This window comes from Lipotes vexillifer, unplaced genomic scaffold (assembly GCF_000442215.2).
Source record: "Lipotes vexillifer unplaced genomic scaffold, Lipotes_vexillifer_v1.1 scaffold1223, whole genome shotgun sequence".
Classification (NCBI taxonomy): domain Eukaryota; kingdom Metazoa; phylum Chordata; class Mammalia; order Artiodactyla; family Lipotidae; genus Lipotes; species Lipotes vexillifer.
This window is the reverse complement of record NW_006795957.1, coordinates 564,412-576,654: the sequence shown is the minus strand read 5'-3', so window position 1 is coordinate 576,654 and position 12,243 is coordinate 564,412. Positions and strand designations below refer to the sequence as shown.

Below are 12,243 nucleotides of genomic sequence, written 5' to 3'. Positions count from 1 at the left end.
CCGCTGAGCCTGCGCGTCCGGAGCCTGTGCTCCGCAACGGGAGAGGCCACAACAGTGAGAGGCCTGCGTACCGCAAAAAAAAAAAAAAAAAAAAAGAATCCTTTGACCTCCTGTAGCTCCAGCTCCAGCTCTTTGTCTCTCTTCCCCTTGTACTATAGTGTTATATATACAATGTCATATATACAGTCTTGACTCAGTTTTGAGACCCTGGCTGAAGGTTCGTCAGTTTACCTTCTTCTTTTTTGCGTGATTTTTTTTTTTTTTACAGTTTTGTTTATTTATTTGGCCACGCTGCGTGGCTTGTGGGAGATACCCGAACAGCGACTGAACCCGGGCCTAGCAGTGAAAGCCTGGAATCTTAACCACTGGACCGCCAGGGATCTCCCCAGTTCTCCTTCTTGAGAAGCTGATTAAATCCACACCCTCACCACCTCCCCTTTGGGGATCCATCTGCTGGAATTGCCACCAGGAACAGGGGACAGGCCCTGTGCATCAGAGTCCACTGAAATGATTCAAACTAAACCCGTTTGCCTTGGATTGCCCACTTCTGCCTGCAGAAACCACAGTAAAGCCTCTTCCTCAGGCGTTCCCAGGCCTCCCAGCTGACCCTGGTGCTTCTCTGCATGGCCTTGCTTGGTGTAACGTGTAATCCCCCTCCTGGGATCTGTGATTGTAATGAACTATCTTTCAATGGTGTCTGTCTCTGGATCCATTGGCCTTATCACACCTAAGCAATAATAAGACCTATGAAAACACACCTTCACATTCAAACGTCTCACGCTGACCAGTTTTCTCTGCTTCCTTCCCACCTTTCACCATGGCCTGGTGTCTCCACCATGACTACAGGGGAACGAGGACTTTTTTCAAAGTCCCCTATCTTATTTGCCTCCTTATCACCAATTCCAAAGGCCACCTCTCAGTGCTCAGCAGCATTTAGCACCTTTGACCTTTGACCGCGCCTTCCTTTCTTCCGGATCCACCCTCTTCCTGAACGCCCTCTCCTGGTTTGCACCATCACCGCCTCTCTGGCTGCTGCATCTCCATCTCCTTGGTGGGCCCCTGGTCCTCCGCCCATCCTAAAAGGTGGGCATCCCCAGAAGCCCCTCCTCAATGCCCCCTTTCTCACTGGACACACACTGCTTGTGGGGTTTGTCCACTTCCTTAGCTTTGCTTTCCATCCATTCATCTGTGACTTTTGAAGCTCCATTGCCAGTCCCTACTGCTCCCCGTCCCGAGCTTCAGAGCTGTTATCCCACCTGCCTCCTGGAATCTCCAGCTGTGTGTCCTCGAGGGTCATCGCTGGGACATCCAAACACGCACGTTGAGGTTGAGGAGGGCAAGATGCTCAGCATACAGGTGGGGCCAGACCTGGAATCCAATGGGTGCAGTGATTTGTTGCAGATGCCATATAATGGACACAGGGTAAGGAGGGGAGAGGTCACAGGGCGAGTGGGGCGGGACGCTGGCCAGGACAGATTCTATGGTGAAGGAGAAACTGGACATCATCGTATTTACTCTCCCTCAAGCCCCTGCCTCTGATGGCCATGCCCTCAGTTTATGCCTCTCTTTTACACCCAGGCCGTCTCATCTGGTTTCGCAACATCCCTTAACTCCCTGGTCTATCTCTCCTCTATTGATCCCTGGGGATCATTCTGACATAGAGATTTGATGATGATTGACCCAACTTAAAGGGGACTCAAGGTGATGAAGACATCTGCACAAACGTTTTTCTGAACCACGGAACTCTGTATCCAACAGCCCATTCAGCATTTTCACTCACATGTCTGACAAGCGTCCCAAAATCAGTGTGTCCACCACTGAGCTCCTGATACTTTCCCCAAAACCTGCACCCCGCATAGTCATTCCGTCTCAAGTAATGGCCATTCCAGCCTCCCTGGGGCTCAGGCTGAATTCCTTGGGTTCACTCCTGAGCCCTCTCTGAATCCCACACCATATACATCCATTCTTTAACCAGGTCTGCTCTTCAAACACTCAAACGGCATCTTGAATCTGATTCCCTCTAACTGTTTCCTGCTCCAAGACATAACAGACATCTGGATTATACACAGACGTCTTCCTTTGCTTCTCTGCTTTTGCCTTTGCTTCATAAAAATGTGAGACTGTGTCACAGGTCTATTGAAAACCTCCAAAAACTCCCATCTCAGGATAAAACCAAAGTCCCCACTATCATCTACAAGGCCCAACCTGATCTGATCCCACCTGGTAGCTCTCCGACCTCATTTCCTACCCCACCCCCACCCCCACCCCGCCTCATCCACTCTGCTCAGTCTCAGAGACACACCACGTTCTCCAAACACGCCAAGCCTGTGCCTGCCTCGGGGCCATCGCACGTGCTGGTCCCCCTGCCTGGAATGCCTTTTCCCCAGATGGGCACAGGACTCTCGCCCTCGTTTGCTTCAGGTCTGTCCTCAAATGACTTCGTCTCAGTCATCTTCTTAGTAAGGCCTCTCCTGGACACTCTATTTAAAATATTCCTCCACCCTTCCTGCCTCCACCTCTTGCTTTATTTGTCTCCAAGTAAGCATCACGTTCTTTATCATCTTGGTTTTGTTTTTTGTGTGTTTGTTTGTTTTGGCCGCACTGCACGGCTTGCAGGATCTTAGTTCCCCGACCAGGGATTGAACCCATGCCCCCTGCAGTGGAAGCGTGGAGTCCTAACAAGTGGACCGCCAGGGAATTCCTAGTCATCTTGTTTATTAATGGCTGCTTGTGCTAGAATGTAAGCTCCACAAGGGCAGGAATCTTTGTTTCAGCCAGTTTCCTCGGCACCTAGAACAGTGCCTGACACTTAACAGGGGTTCAGTGAATGTCTTTTTGGATAAATGAATGGAAGTCCCAGAATTGAGACTGAAAGAGATCCCACAGCCACCAGCCCAGGCTGCTTAGGGAGTGGGCAGCGGTGAAGGCATTGCGATCCCTGCCGTAGTGGGGATCTGAGGCTGGTGTGGGTGGGTTCCTTGGCCCTGCCCTCTGACCTATACAGTGACCAGCTGGATTTGACCTGACAGTGAGTCTTTTGAATGCTCCCCAAACCCACTCACCTGAACACCAGATCCCTGGGGGCTGGTTTCTTCTCACTCTTCTTATGCCTGGGAAAAGGACATGGGGAGTGAGGCCAGAACCACGGATCCCCATCTTTCCCCAGGCCCCCTCCCTCCTGGCGCCCGATGAGCCCTGCACCGAGTCTCACCTCTTCAGGAAGGAAACCAGCAGGCCCACCAGGTTGAGAAACAGAAGAGGACTGACTACGGCACCTGGGGGAAGGAGGCGTGGTGGGCTGTGAGAGCCTAGGTCTGCTCTCCTGCTGTCCCATCTCCCCTACCTCTGTCCTCACCCAGACTGTGATCAGAGGGTCTAGAGGGTAGATTCGAGGGCAGAGAAGGGAAAGGAGAAAGCTTCTGGATAGAGCCCTACCTCCCACCCAACCTCTTCCCCTTAGGTCCTCACTTCCCGAGGAGCCTGATCCAAAGGCATCACTTTCTCAAGTGACCTGGTTGTTAGAGAGTGACTCTTCCCCAATTTGGCCTAGACTCGTCGTTCTCAGAGAGGGCGATTTTGCCCTCCAGGTGGCATCGGGCAATGTCTGGAGACACTTCTGGTTGTTACAGCTGTGATGGTGGTGTCACTGGCATCTGGTGGGTGGAGGCCGGGGATGCTGCTTACAGCATCTTACAATGCCCAGGGCAGCCTCCCCTCCCCATCAGAAAGAGTGATCCAGTCCAGGATCCAAGAGGACCTGTCTTCTCAGAGACCCTTCTTGCTAAACCAGAGAATCCTGGACAGTGGGACCCACTGAGCCCAGTTTGGAAGAGCATCCATTTATCAGTACACCAAACTCCAGTGTCTCCAGATCAGAGACCCCGTCTCATAAGAGGCTTTCATTCCTAGGAAATGGTTGACAGGGCCCAGGGAGGCCCACGACCACGGTCAATGGTACATGATCAAAGATTTCCTGAGCGTGAGGTTCAGACTTCTTCAAATACCCCACTGGTGGGTGAAAAATGGTGCGGCCGTGTTGGAAAAAAATTTGGCAGTTCTTCAAAAGATTAAACACGGACTTACCATATGATCTAACAATTCCACTCCTGGGTATACACCCAAGAAAAATGAAGACATACGTCCACATGGAAACCTGCACACGAATGTTCAGAGCATTTCTCATAATAGCCAAAAAGTAGAAATGGCCCAACAGATCCATCAAACAGATGGATAAACAAAATGTGGTCTGTCCACACAATGAAATCTTATTTTGGCAATAAAAAGTAATGAAGCACTGATACACACTAGAACAGTGGATGAACCTTAAAAACATTATACTAAGCGAGAGAAGCCTGTCAAAGAGGACCACATATTGTGTGATTGTATTTTTAGGAAAGCTCTAAAAGGGGCAAATCTATGGAGACGGAAGTAGATTAGAGATTGCCAATGGCTGGCTGGTGGGGGATTGGGGAAATTAGGGGGTGATGGCTTAAGGAGATGACTTTTCTTTATGGGTTAATGAAAATATTCTAACATTGATGGTAATAATGGTTGCAAATACTGCAAATATACTAGAAGCCAGTGAGCTGTACACTTTCAATGGGTGAACTGTTGTATGTTATAGGAATTACAACTCAATAGAGCTGTTTAAAAGAAAGCAGGAAATAAAACAAACAAAAAGGACTCCATGGGTTGGTGAGACTGTCTCACTGTGTAACAGGGTGTGAAGGGGTCTGGAGAGAATGTCATTGTATCAATAGCTCTCTGTCCCCGTGGGGCTCTGCTCACCTGTGCTCTCGGTGTGGCAGGTCACGGAGGCAGACTGGGCCCTCATTCCATCCCAGACGGTCGTGATGGTGGCTGAGTAGGACTGAGCCGGCCTAAGTCCCGACACCCACACGTCTCTCCCACAAGAGGAGCTGTCCTGGAGTCCCGCTGCCCGCCCACCTCCAACTCAAAGGCCTCATAGCCTCCCGGGGGGCAGGACTAGGTGAGGATGACTCTGTGGCCCCCCGAGGCGCTGATACAGGAGGTGATGGTAACGGGATCCGGGGCTGGGTGGAGGGGACAAGAGGAATCAGTAGGCTCCATCCAGGGGGGCTTTCCAACTCCCCACTCCTCACCAGTCAGGCCAGTTCTCTGAGAAATAGCTTATCCCTTCCTTCCCCTAAATCAAAATACCTCTTTGTCCCTCATTATCTGTTGTCCCCAAATAGACATGCCCCCCTTAAACTACAACTCCCATGAGCACTTGGACTCTCTGTGTCACTGCAGCTAATGAAGTCATGACCCCATGGCCTGATGGGATTTGGAGTCCACTCACCTTCATTGCTCCCAGGTCTGATCTAAGTTACTACCTGGACCTTTACGGGAAAGGTTTGCTGGCCCATGACATAGTTATTTTCACCAGAACTTTTAGGTTCACAGCAAAACTGAGTAGAAGGTACAGGGATTTCCCATACGCCCTCTGCCCCCATCATGCATAACCTCCCCCACTGTCAACATCCCCAAAATGTACACGTTACCATTGATGAACACAATGATAATCATCCAAAGTCCATATTCCATTCCTTTTCGTGGCTGAATAATATTCCACTCTATGGATAGATGACAATTTGTTTCTCCATTCACCAGCTGATGGACATTTGGGTTTCCATCTTTTTGGCTGTTAAAAATAATGTTGCTTGAATTGTATGTTTTCAGTTGTATGTTGTATGTACGAAAACATTGTATGTTTTCAGTTCTGTGGGGCCTGCCCCCAGGAGGGGCCAAACTCTCTTTTTACAGACTCCGTGGCTATCCTCTTTCTAGCCCACTCCAGCTGCCAACCCTGTCCACCCCTCCACCACCAGCTCACAATCCCCTTCAATCTTCCCAGGAGTTTCTCACTGTTTTTGCTGCTCAGTGGACATCAGTCTCTCTGCTCCACGCTTTCCTCTCCTTGTGTGGTTCAAGAACTGAAGCCGTGTTCATTCACCATCTTGAAGCCATTCCCTGCCTGCCTGCAGGTGTTTACCCAACACCTATGGCTTCCTGCAGGCAGGACCACAGGCTCAACCAGCACCGGGAACTCCAAGGGCAAACAGCCTCTTCCAGCCCTGGCCAAGCTTACACTGTGGTGAGGGGGCAGACTGGGAAGGTAACCGCAGAGTGACATGAAGTGGGCTACAATGGTGAGAGCACCGAGGAAGCATCTGTCCCTTAGTGGGAGGTGACACTGGGGCTGAGTCTTCGTACAAGAGCAGGGTTTGGTCAAGTGAAGAACTGCATTGGGAAGTCATCACAGGCAGAGGGGAGAGCCCATGCCAGGGCTAAGAGGGAGCAGAGGGCTGGGGGTAATCTGGGGGGGGATTTCTGTGTGGCCAGAGTGCCAGGTGGAAATGGGACTGGAGGGAGTGATCTTGAAGTAGGGGTCAGGCCACCCGGTCCCAGCCTAGTCTCAATCTATAGTTAGCCTGCGGGGTTGGTGAACACGTGGAGATTGGGGAGAGGAACATTTTCTGGATAGGGCATGGAAGCTCTGTGCCCTCTCCCCACACCTTGCCCTGTGCCTGTGCTTCCATCTGCCTGTTCCTGAGTTACATTCTGTAATAAACCAGTGATCTAGTAAGCAAAACGTTTTTCTGAGTTCTGTGAACTGCTCTAGCAAATTAATCCAACCCGAGGAGGGGGGTCTTGGGAACCTCTGATTTATAGCCAGTTGGTCAGAAGCACAGGTTAACAACCTGGGCTTGTGACTGGAATCTGAAGTGGGGGTGGGGGGTAAAAGGTGGCAGTCTTGTAGGACTGAGTCCTTAACCTGTGGGATAGTGTCAGAACTGAGTTGACTTGTAGGACGCCCAGCTGGTGTTGGAGATTGGCTTGTTGGTGTGGGGAGCAAGACCCACACTGGAATTGAGTGCAGAGTAGTAATTGTTTATCATCATGAAACACGGAACGATAAACAACAAGGTCCTATTGTATAGCACAGAGAACTATATTTGACTTTTTTCTTTTTTCTTTTTTTTGTTATTTGGCCACATCACAGGGCATGGGGGATCTTGGTTCCCCAACCAGGGATGGAACTCACGCCCCCTGCATTGTAAGTGAGGAGTCTTAACCACTGGACCACCAGGGAAGTCCCTGGAGAACGATATTCAGTATCCTAGGATAAACCATAATGAAAAAGAATATTTAAAAAATAATGTTTATATACGTATAACTGAATCACTTTGCTGTACAGCAGAAATTAACACATTGTAAATCAACTATACTTCAATTAAAAAACAATTAAAAAAAAAAGAAAAAAAAAAACACTGAAAACAACCCAAATGATTGGAAACACCAACATTTAGAGATGAATTATGGGGAATTCTCTTGCAGTCCAGTGGTTAGGACCCTGCACTTTCACTGCCGAGGGCACGGCTTCAATCCCTGGTTGGGGATCCTGCAAGCCACGCGGCGCAGCCAAAAAAAAAAAAAAAAAAAAAAAAAGTGAATTATGCTAGTGGTTTCCTTGGGCTGGAGGGGATGGGTGATTTGTAAAAGGCACGGGGTCTCTTCTGGGGGTGATGAAAATGCTCGAAGACTGATTGTGGTGATAGCTGCAAAACTGTGAAAATACTAAAAACCACATGCACACTTTGAGTGGGCAGTTGGTGGTGTATGAAGAGTATCTCAATAAAGCTGTGATCATAACATCGTTTTCAGGAATTGGATATAAATGCCTTCAAACAGAACATGGTCACAGTATAGTGATTACAGACAACAATGCTGTATCATAAATTTCAAAGTTGCTAAAAGACTAGATCTTAATTGGTCCCACCACAAAAAAAAAAAAGTTATGTGATGCCATAGAGATGTTAGCTAACATTACCAGGGTAATAATCATACTGTGACGCATCAGTGTATCAAATCAACACCAGTACACCTTAAAGGTACACAATGTTTTATAGCAACTATATCTCAATTAAAAAAAACAGAATATGGGGGCTTCCCTGGTGGCGCAGTGGTTGAGAGTCCGCCTGTTGATGCAGGGGACGCGGGTTCGTGCCCCAGTCTGGAAAGATCCCACATGCCATGGAGCGGCTCGGCCCGTGAGCCATGGCCGCTGAGCCTGCGCGTCCGGAGCCTGTGCTCCGCAACGGGAGAGGCCACAGGAGTGAGAGGCCCGCGTACTGCAAAAAAAACAAAAAAAACAAAAAAAACAAAACAGAATATGGGCTTTAGACAGATGGAGGCTGGAAATATTGCTCCTTTAGCATGTTTCCCTGGGGTGGAAGGTTGCTCTGGGGGGCCCTTTAGGAGGGGAGAGGGTGCTCACTTCATTCACCCACCAGTTAGTCTGTCATGAGTCTCCCACCCTTAACGGCTGACAGAGTGATGAGGACCTTGGTAGCGTAAGAGGTGGTCATGACCACCAAGTGGGTGTGGGGCTGAAGGAAGGCATCCCAGGCCAACGTGGCATCTGAGATTGTGAAGAGCAGGGCACCCCCACCCAGAACACCTGCCTCCTCTGGCCTGAGGCCTTCCTCTATGGTGAGTGGGGATCCTGGCCTGAAGGTGAGGCAGGGACTAGAAACCAAGGGTGGGCTCTGGAGGTCCCTAAAAACACATCATGGGTAAGTTTCCTCTCTGATATGAGTCCCTAAAAAACCACATCATGGGTGTATAAGTGCCCTCTCTGCTATAAGAGTCCCTAAAAGCAAATCATGTTTGTAGAAGTCCTCTCTCTGCTGGAAGAGTCCCTAAAAATCACATCATGAATGTAGATGTTTCCTCTCTGCTACAAGAGTCCCCAAAAGTACATCACGGATGCAGAAGTCTCCTCTCTGCTCTAAGAGTCCCTAAAAATCACATCATGGATGTAGAAGTCTCCTCTCTGCTGTAAGAGTCCCTAAAAGCACATCATGTCTGTAGAAATTGAGCAGGGTTTGGAGAGCAGCTGACTGCTTTCTGTCCTCACATGTAGAACCTGAGGCCCAGAGAGGAGCAGTGGGCTATCAAGGTCACAGCCAGGACGAGGGCCATACCCAGGTTCTTTCTTATTTAGTACTCTATTCCCACCGTGTTGCTACCTACCCCTTCCTCCAAGTCTCTTCTTGAGTTTCCTCATCTCCTCAACGCTCTCCTCTCCTGGTACTGTATGTGACTGTCGTCAGTTGAACTGTGGCCCCCAAAGAGATATGCCCAAGTCCTAAGCCCCAGCACCTATGGATGTGATGTTATTTAGGAATAGGGTCTTTGGAAATGTAATTAGGGATCTTGAGATGAGATCATCCTGGATTTAGGGTGGGCCCTAAATCCAACAACTGGTGTCCTCAGGAGAGGACAGACTTACAGAAGAACACCATGTGAATGTGGCTAGGGCCACCAGGAGCTGGAAGAGGCAGGAAGGACCCTCCCCTAGAGCTTTGGAGGGAGGGCACCCCTACCAACACCATGATTTTGGACTTTTGGCCTCCAGAACTGTGAGAGACTAAATCTGTTATTTTAAGTCACCCAGTTTATGGGAATTTGTGACAGCAGCCACAGGAAACTAATACACTGACCAAACCGTCTCCTCCTGGCCTCCAATCTGTAAAATCCTCATCTGTACAATGAGCATAATGAATCCCCACCACCATCAAAGGGCCTGGGGTGGGGGGCGCTTGGTTATTCCATATCCCCTAAGCCCTGAGCACCAGGACTGGTCCACAGGGAGTCTGCTGTGGGTATAGTTAGCAACATTGCGTTGTACGTGTAAAAACGTGTTCCAAGGGTAGATCTCACAGCAAGTGTTCAATGCACAACACTGTGAATGTACTTAACGTCACTAAGTCATACACTTAAAGGTGGTTAAAATGGTAAATTTTGTGGGAGGAAAAAAAAAGGAAAACGAACCACTTGCTGTTATTGTGATCACCCCTCCCTTCCCACCCCTCCCCAAATAATGGAGATGTCACCATTTCAACACCCACTTTACTTAGGCAACAGAAAAAAAGATCAGGGCCAGAAACAGTTCTGTGTCTCCAGATAGACTGGCACCAGCAGATGGGAGTCTGGGGGACTGGCTCTCACCCCCAAGGGTGTTTCTCTGGCCTCACTGGTCTTGGGGGCCCAGGTCCTTGAGGGAGGAGGGGGGTAGACATCTGCCTGCCTCAGCCCCCTGGTCAGTTGGACTTGAGCCTGGGGCTCTGGAAGGCCGATAGGGCGATCAGGATCTGGGCAGCATAATAGGTAGCCATGACCACCAGGTGGGCATGGGGCAGGGGATGGACGAAGATGTTCCACGCCAGCACGGCATCTGAAAGCGTGAAGAGCAGGGCGCCCCAGCAGGTACTTCCGCCCCTGGCCAAGCCACGCCACAGCATAACGGCCAGGACCAGGGAGTAAGCCGTCAGGGGCAGGACCATGTCGGGTGGGAGGTGCCAAAGCAGGAGGCCATAATATGGGATGGAAGCCAGGAGAATAGGCAGCAGGAGACCGGGCTTCAGGGGAGCGAGGCCGAAGGCCCAGAGGTAGAGCAGGTGGGCCACGGCGAAGGCAGCCATGCCTGGAGGAGACAGGGGTGGGTGTGCCTGCTGAGACCCCTGCTTCCCGGCATCACCTCGTTGCCCTCAGAGCCTGAGGAAAAGGGCCGTCCCCAAGCACCAGCTCCCACCCTGGCCACACCACCCCATCTGCCAGGATTACAAAGCTGGCCTCCTTGGTGGTCCTCTTTCCTCCTGCTCTTGGCGCCAGAATGACCTAAAAACGCGCAATGCATTCCATCCTCACTCTGCTCAGAACTGTCCACTGACTGACACCCCATCTTGCTCAGCCCCTAGTCGGCTTCACCCAGCAGGCACACCCACCCCAGGGCTTCTGCACTTGCTGCCCCTCTGCCTGGAAGGGCCTTCCCTGGAAGGGCACCTGGCTGGTACCCTGCACCCGCTTCAAGACTTTACCTTCTCGGCGAGGCTGTCCTCGACCAGCGTACTCAGGACTGTGACCTCTGGACACTCACACAGCCTCAGGTAATGCTGCCCACGCCCTCATGGAAGGAGAGCTCCTCGGGGGCCAAGGTTTGGGTATGTCTCCCTCACTGCCGTCCACTTCCCAGTGCCTTTACACGCCAACTGGCTCAAGCACTTGGCAGGGGTTCTGTTGGGGAGTCGCCCCCTGCACCCCGGACACTCCCCCCGACGCCGGGGTCCAGAAGGGACAACACAGTACAGCCCCTCTCACCATGGAGGAAGGCCTCAGGCCAGACGAGGCAGGAGTCCCCCACAGCTGAGCACAGAAGGGCCCCCTGCAGGAGCAAGCTGTAGCTCCCGCCTGGGTACACGGTCCACAGGAACACCACGAGGTAGAGGATGGGCAGGCACTTGACCAGGGCACCGACCCAGGACGGCTGGTTCTCAGGGCTCCAGAGGAGAAAGTAGACAGCACAGGTGAGGAAGAACGGGCTCAGCCACCTGCCCACACGCGGCTGCTTGGGGGACAAAGGAGCCGCTGAGCCACTGGAACTCAGCCCAGCCCCCAGGCCCTGGGACCAGGCTCTCAGCCAGTTCCCAGCCTTTGGGGGTCAGGCCCCACATGGCCAGGAGTTGCGAGTCAGGGCTTCCATCCCACCCCCACCCAGGGACGCCAGCCATGCTGTCCAGGGTAGGGGGGCAGCTGCACAGGGACCAGGACATCCAACCCCACAGAACCCGGCCCCCTAATTCTTCCAGGTCACGTGGGTTCCCAGGAGCCCAGGCCCAGCTCCCACCCCACACTCCGTGGCTCTCACTTGAGCTGAAAAGCGAGCTTTTCCAGGCAGCCCCTCTTCCCGGGCGTCCATGTCAACGTGTGACCCACCCAAAGTGGCCTGCATGTGGGCACCGGTGGCTTTGGGGGTGGAGGGGATGGCGTGTGGTTACACGTTAACCCGAGGAGCGTCCTGTGGACTCTGGGACTGATAACAGGGCCCAGGGAGGTGCTGCCCCCACCCTGGGGATGGCCCTGCCTGGCACCCGCTGATAAGGTGCCCACTGGGACCCAGGGGTCTCTTCTCCACAGCCCCCTGCCCCTGGCTTCCTCTCTTGCCTAGGGAGCCATGGCTGCCAATGCCCCTCCCACTGTGCTGTGCCTGGCAGGTCAGAAGGGAATGGGGTGCAGAACTTCAATGCCCTCCCCTCCATGAGCCGGGGGGGAAGGGCAGGAGACCAGAGCCCAGGGACAGGTCGGGAGACTCCCTCCTCCCCTCGCCGTCCTCGGCCCTGGCCTTCCCTCAGGAGTCCCCACCACAAACGCCTGCTG

General features: G+C 51.9%; 2 protein-coding genes across 3 annotated transcripts in view; both read right to left on the bottom strand.

Annotated features, from left to right (window-relative positions):
* PTPRH (protein tyrosine phosphatase receptor type H) overlaps nt 1–9,009 on the bottom strand; it is a 15,203-nt gene extending 6,194 nt beyond the window's left edge. Inside the window, 6 exon segments of the mRNA XM_007472322.1 lie at nt 3,063–3,103; nt 3,202–3,275; nt 4,789–4,935; nt 4,938–5,054; nt 8,342–8,535; nt 8,945–9,009. Of these exon segments, the coding sequence (XP_007472384.1) occupies nt 3,063–3,103; nt 3,202–3,275; nt 4,789–4,935; nt 4,938–5,054; nt 8,342–8,535; nt 8,945–9,009 (638 nt within the window).
* A 1,121-nt stretch (nt 9,010–10,130) lies between these two features.
* On the bottom strand, nt 10,131–11,818 carry TMEM86B (transmembrane protein 86B). 2 transcript variants are annotated; one of them, XM_007468016.1, is made up of 3 exons: nt 11,735–11,818; nt 11,188–11,434; nt 10,131–10,513 (listed from the first exon to the last, which is right to left on the bottom strand). In XM_007468016.1, the coding sequence occupies exons 1-3, from the start codon at nt 11,816–11,818 to the stop codon at nt 10,131–10,133; spliced, it is 714 nt and encodes a 237-aa protein (XP_007468078.1). The 2 variants fall into 2 exon arrangements, with proteins under 2 accessions (XP_007468078.1, XP_007468079.1); XM_007468017.1 differs by having other exon boundaries at nt 11,188–11,431; nt 11,735–11,785.
* Between the last annotated feature and the right edge of the window lie 425 nt (nt 11,819–12,243).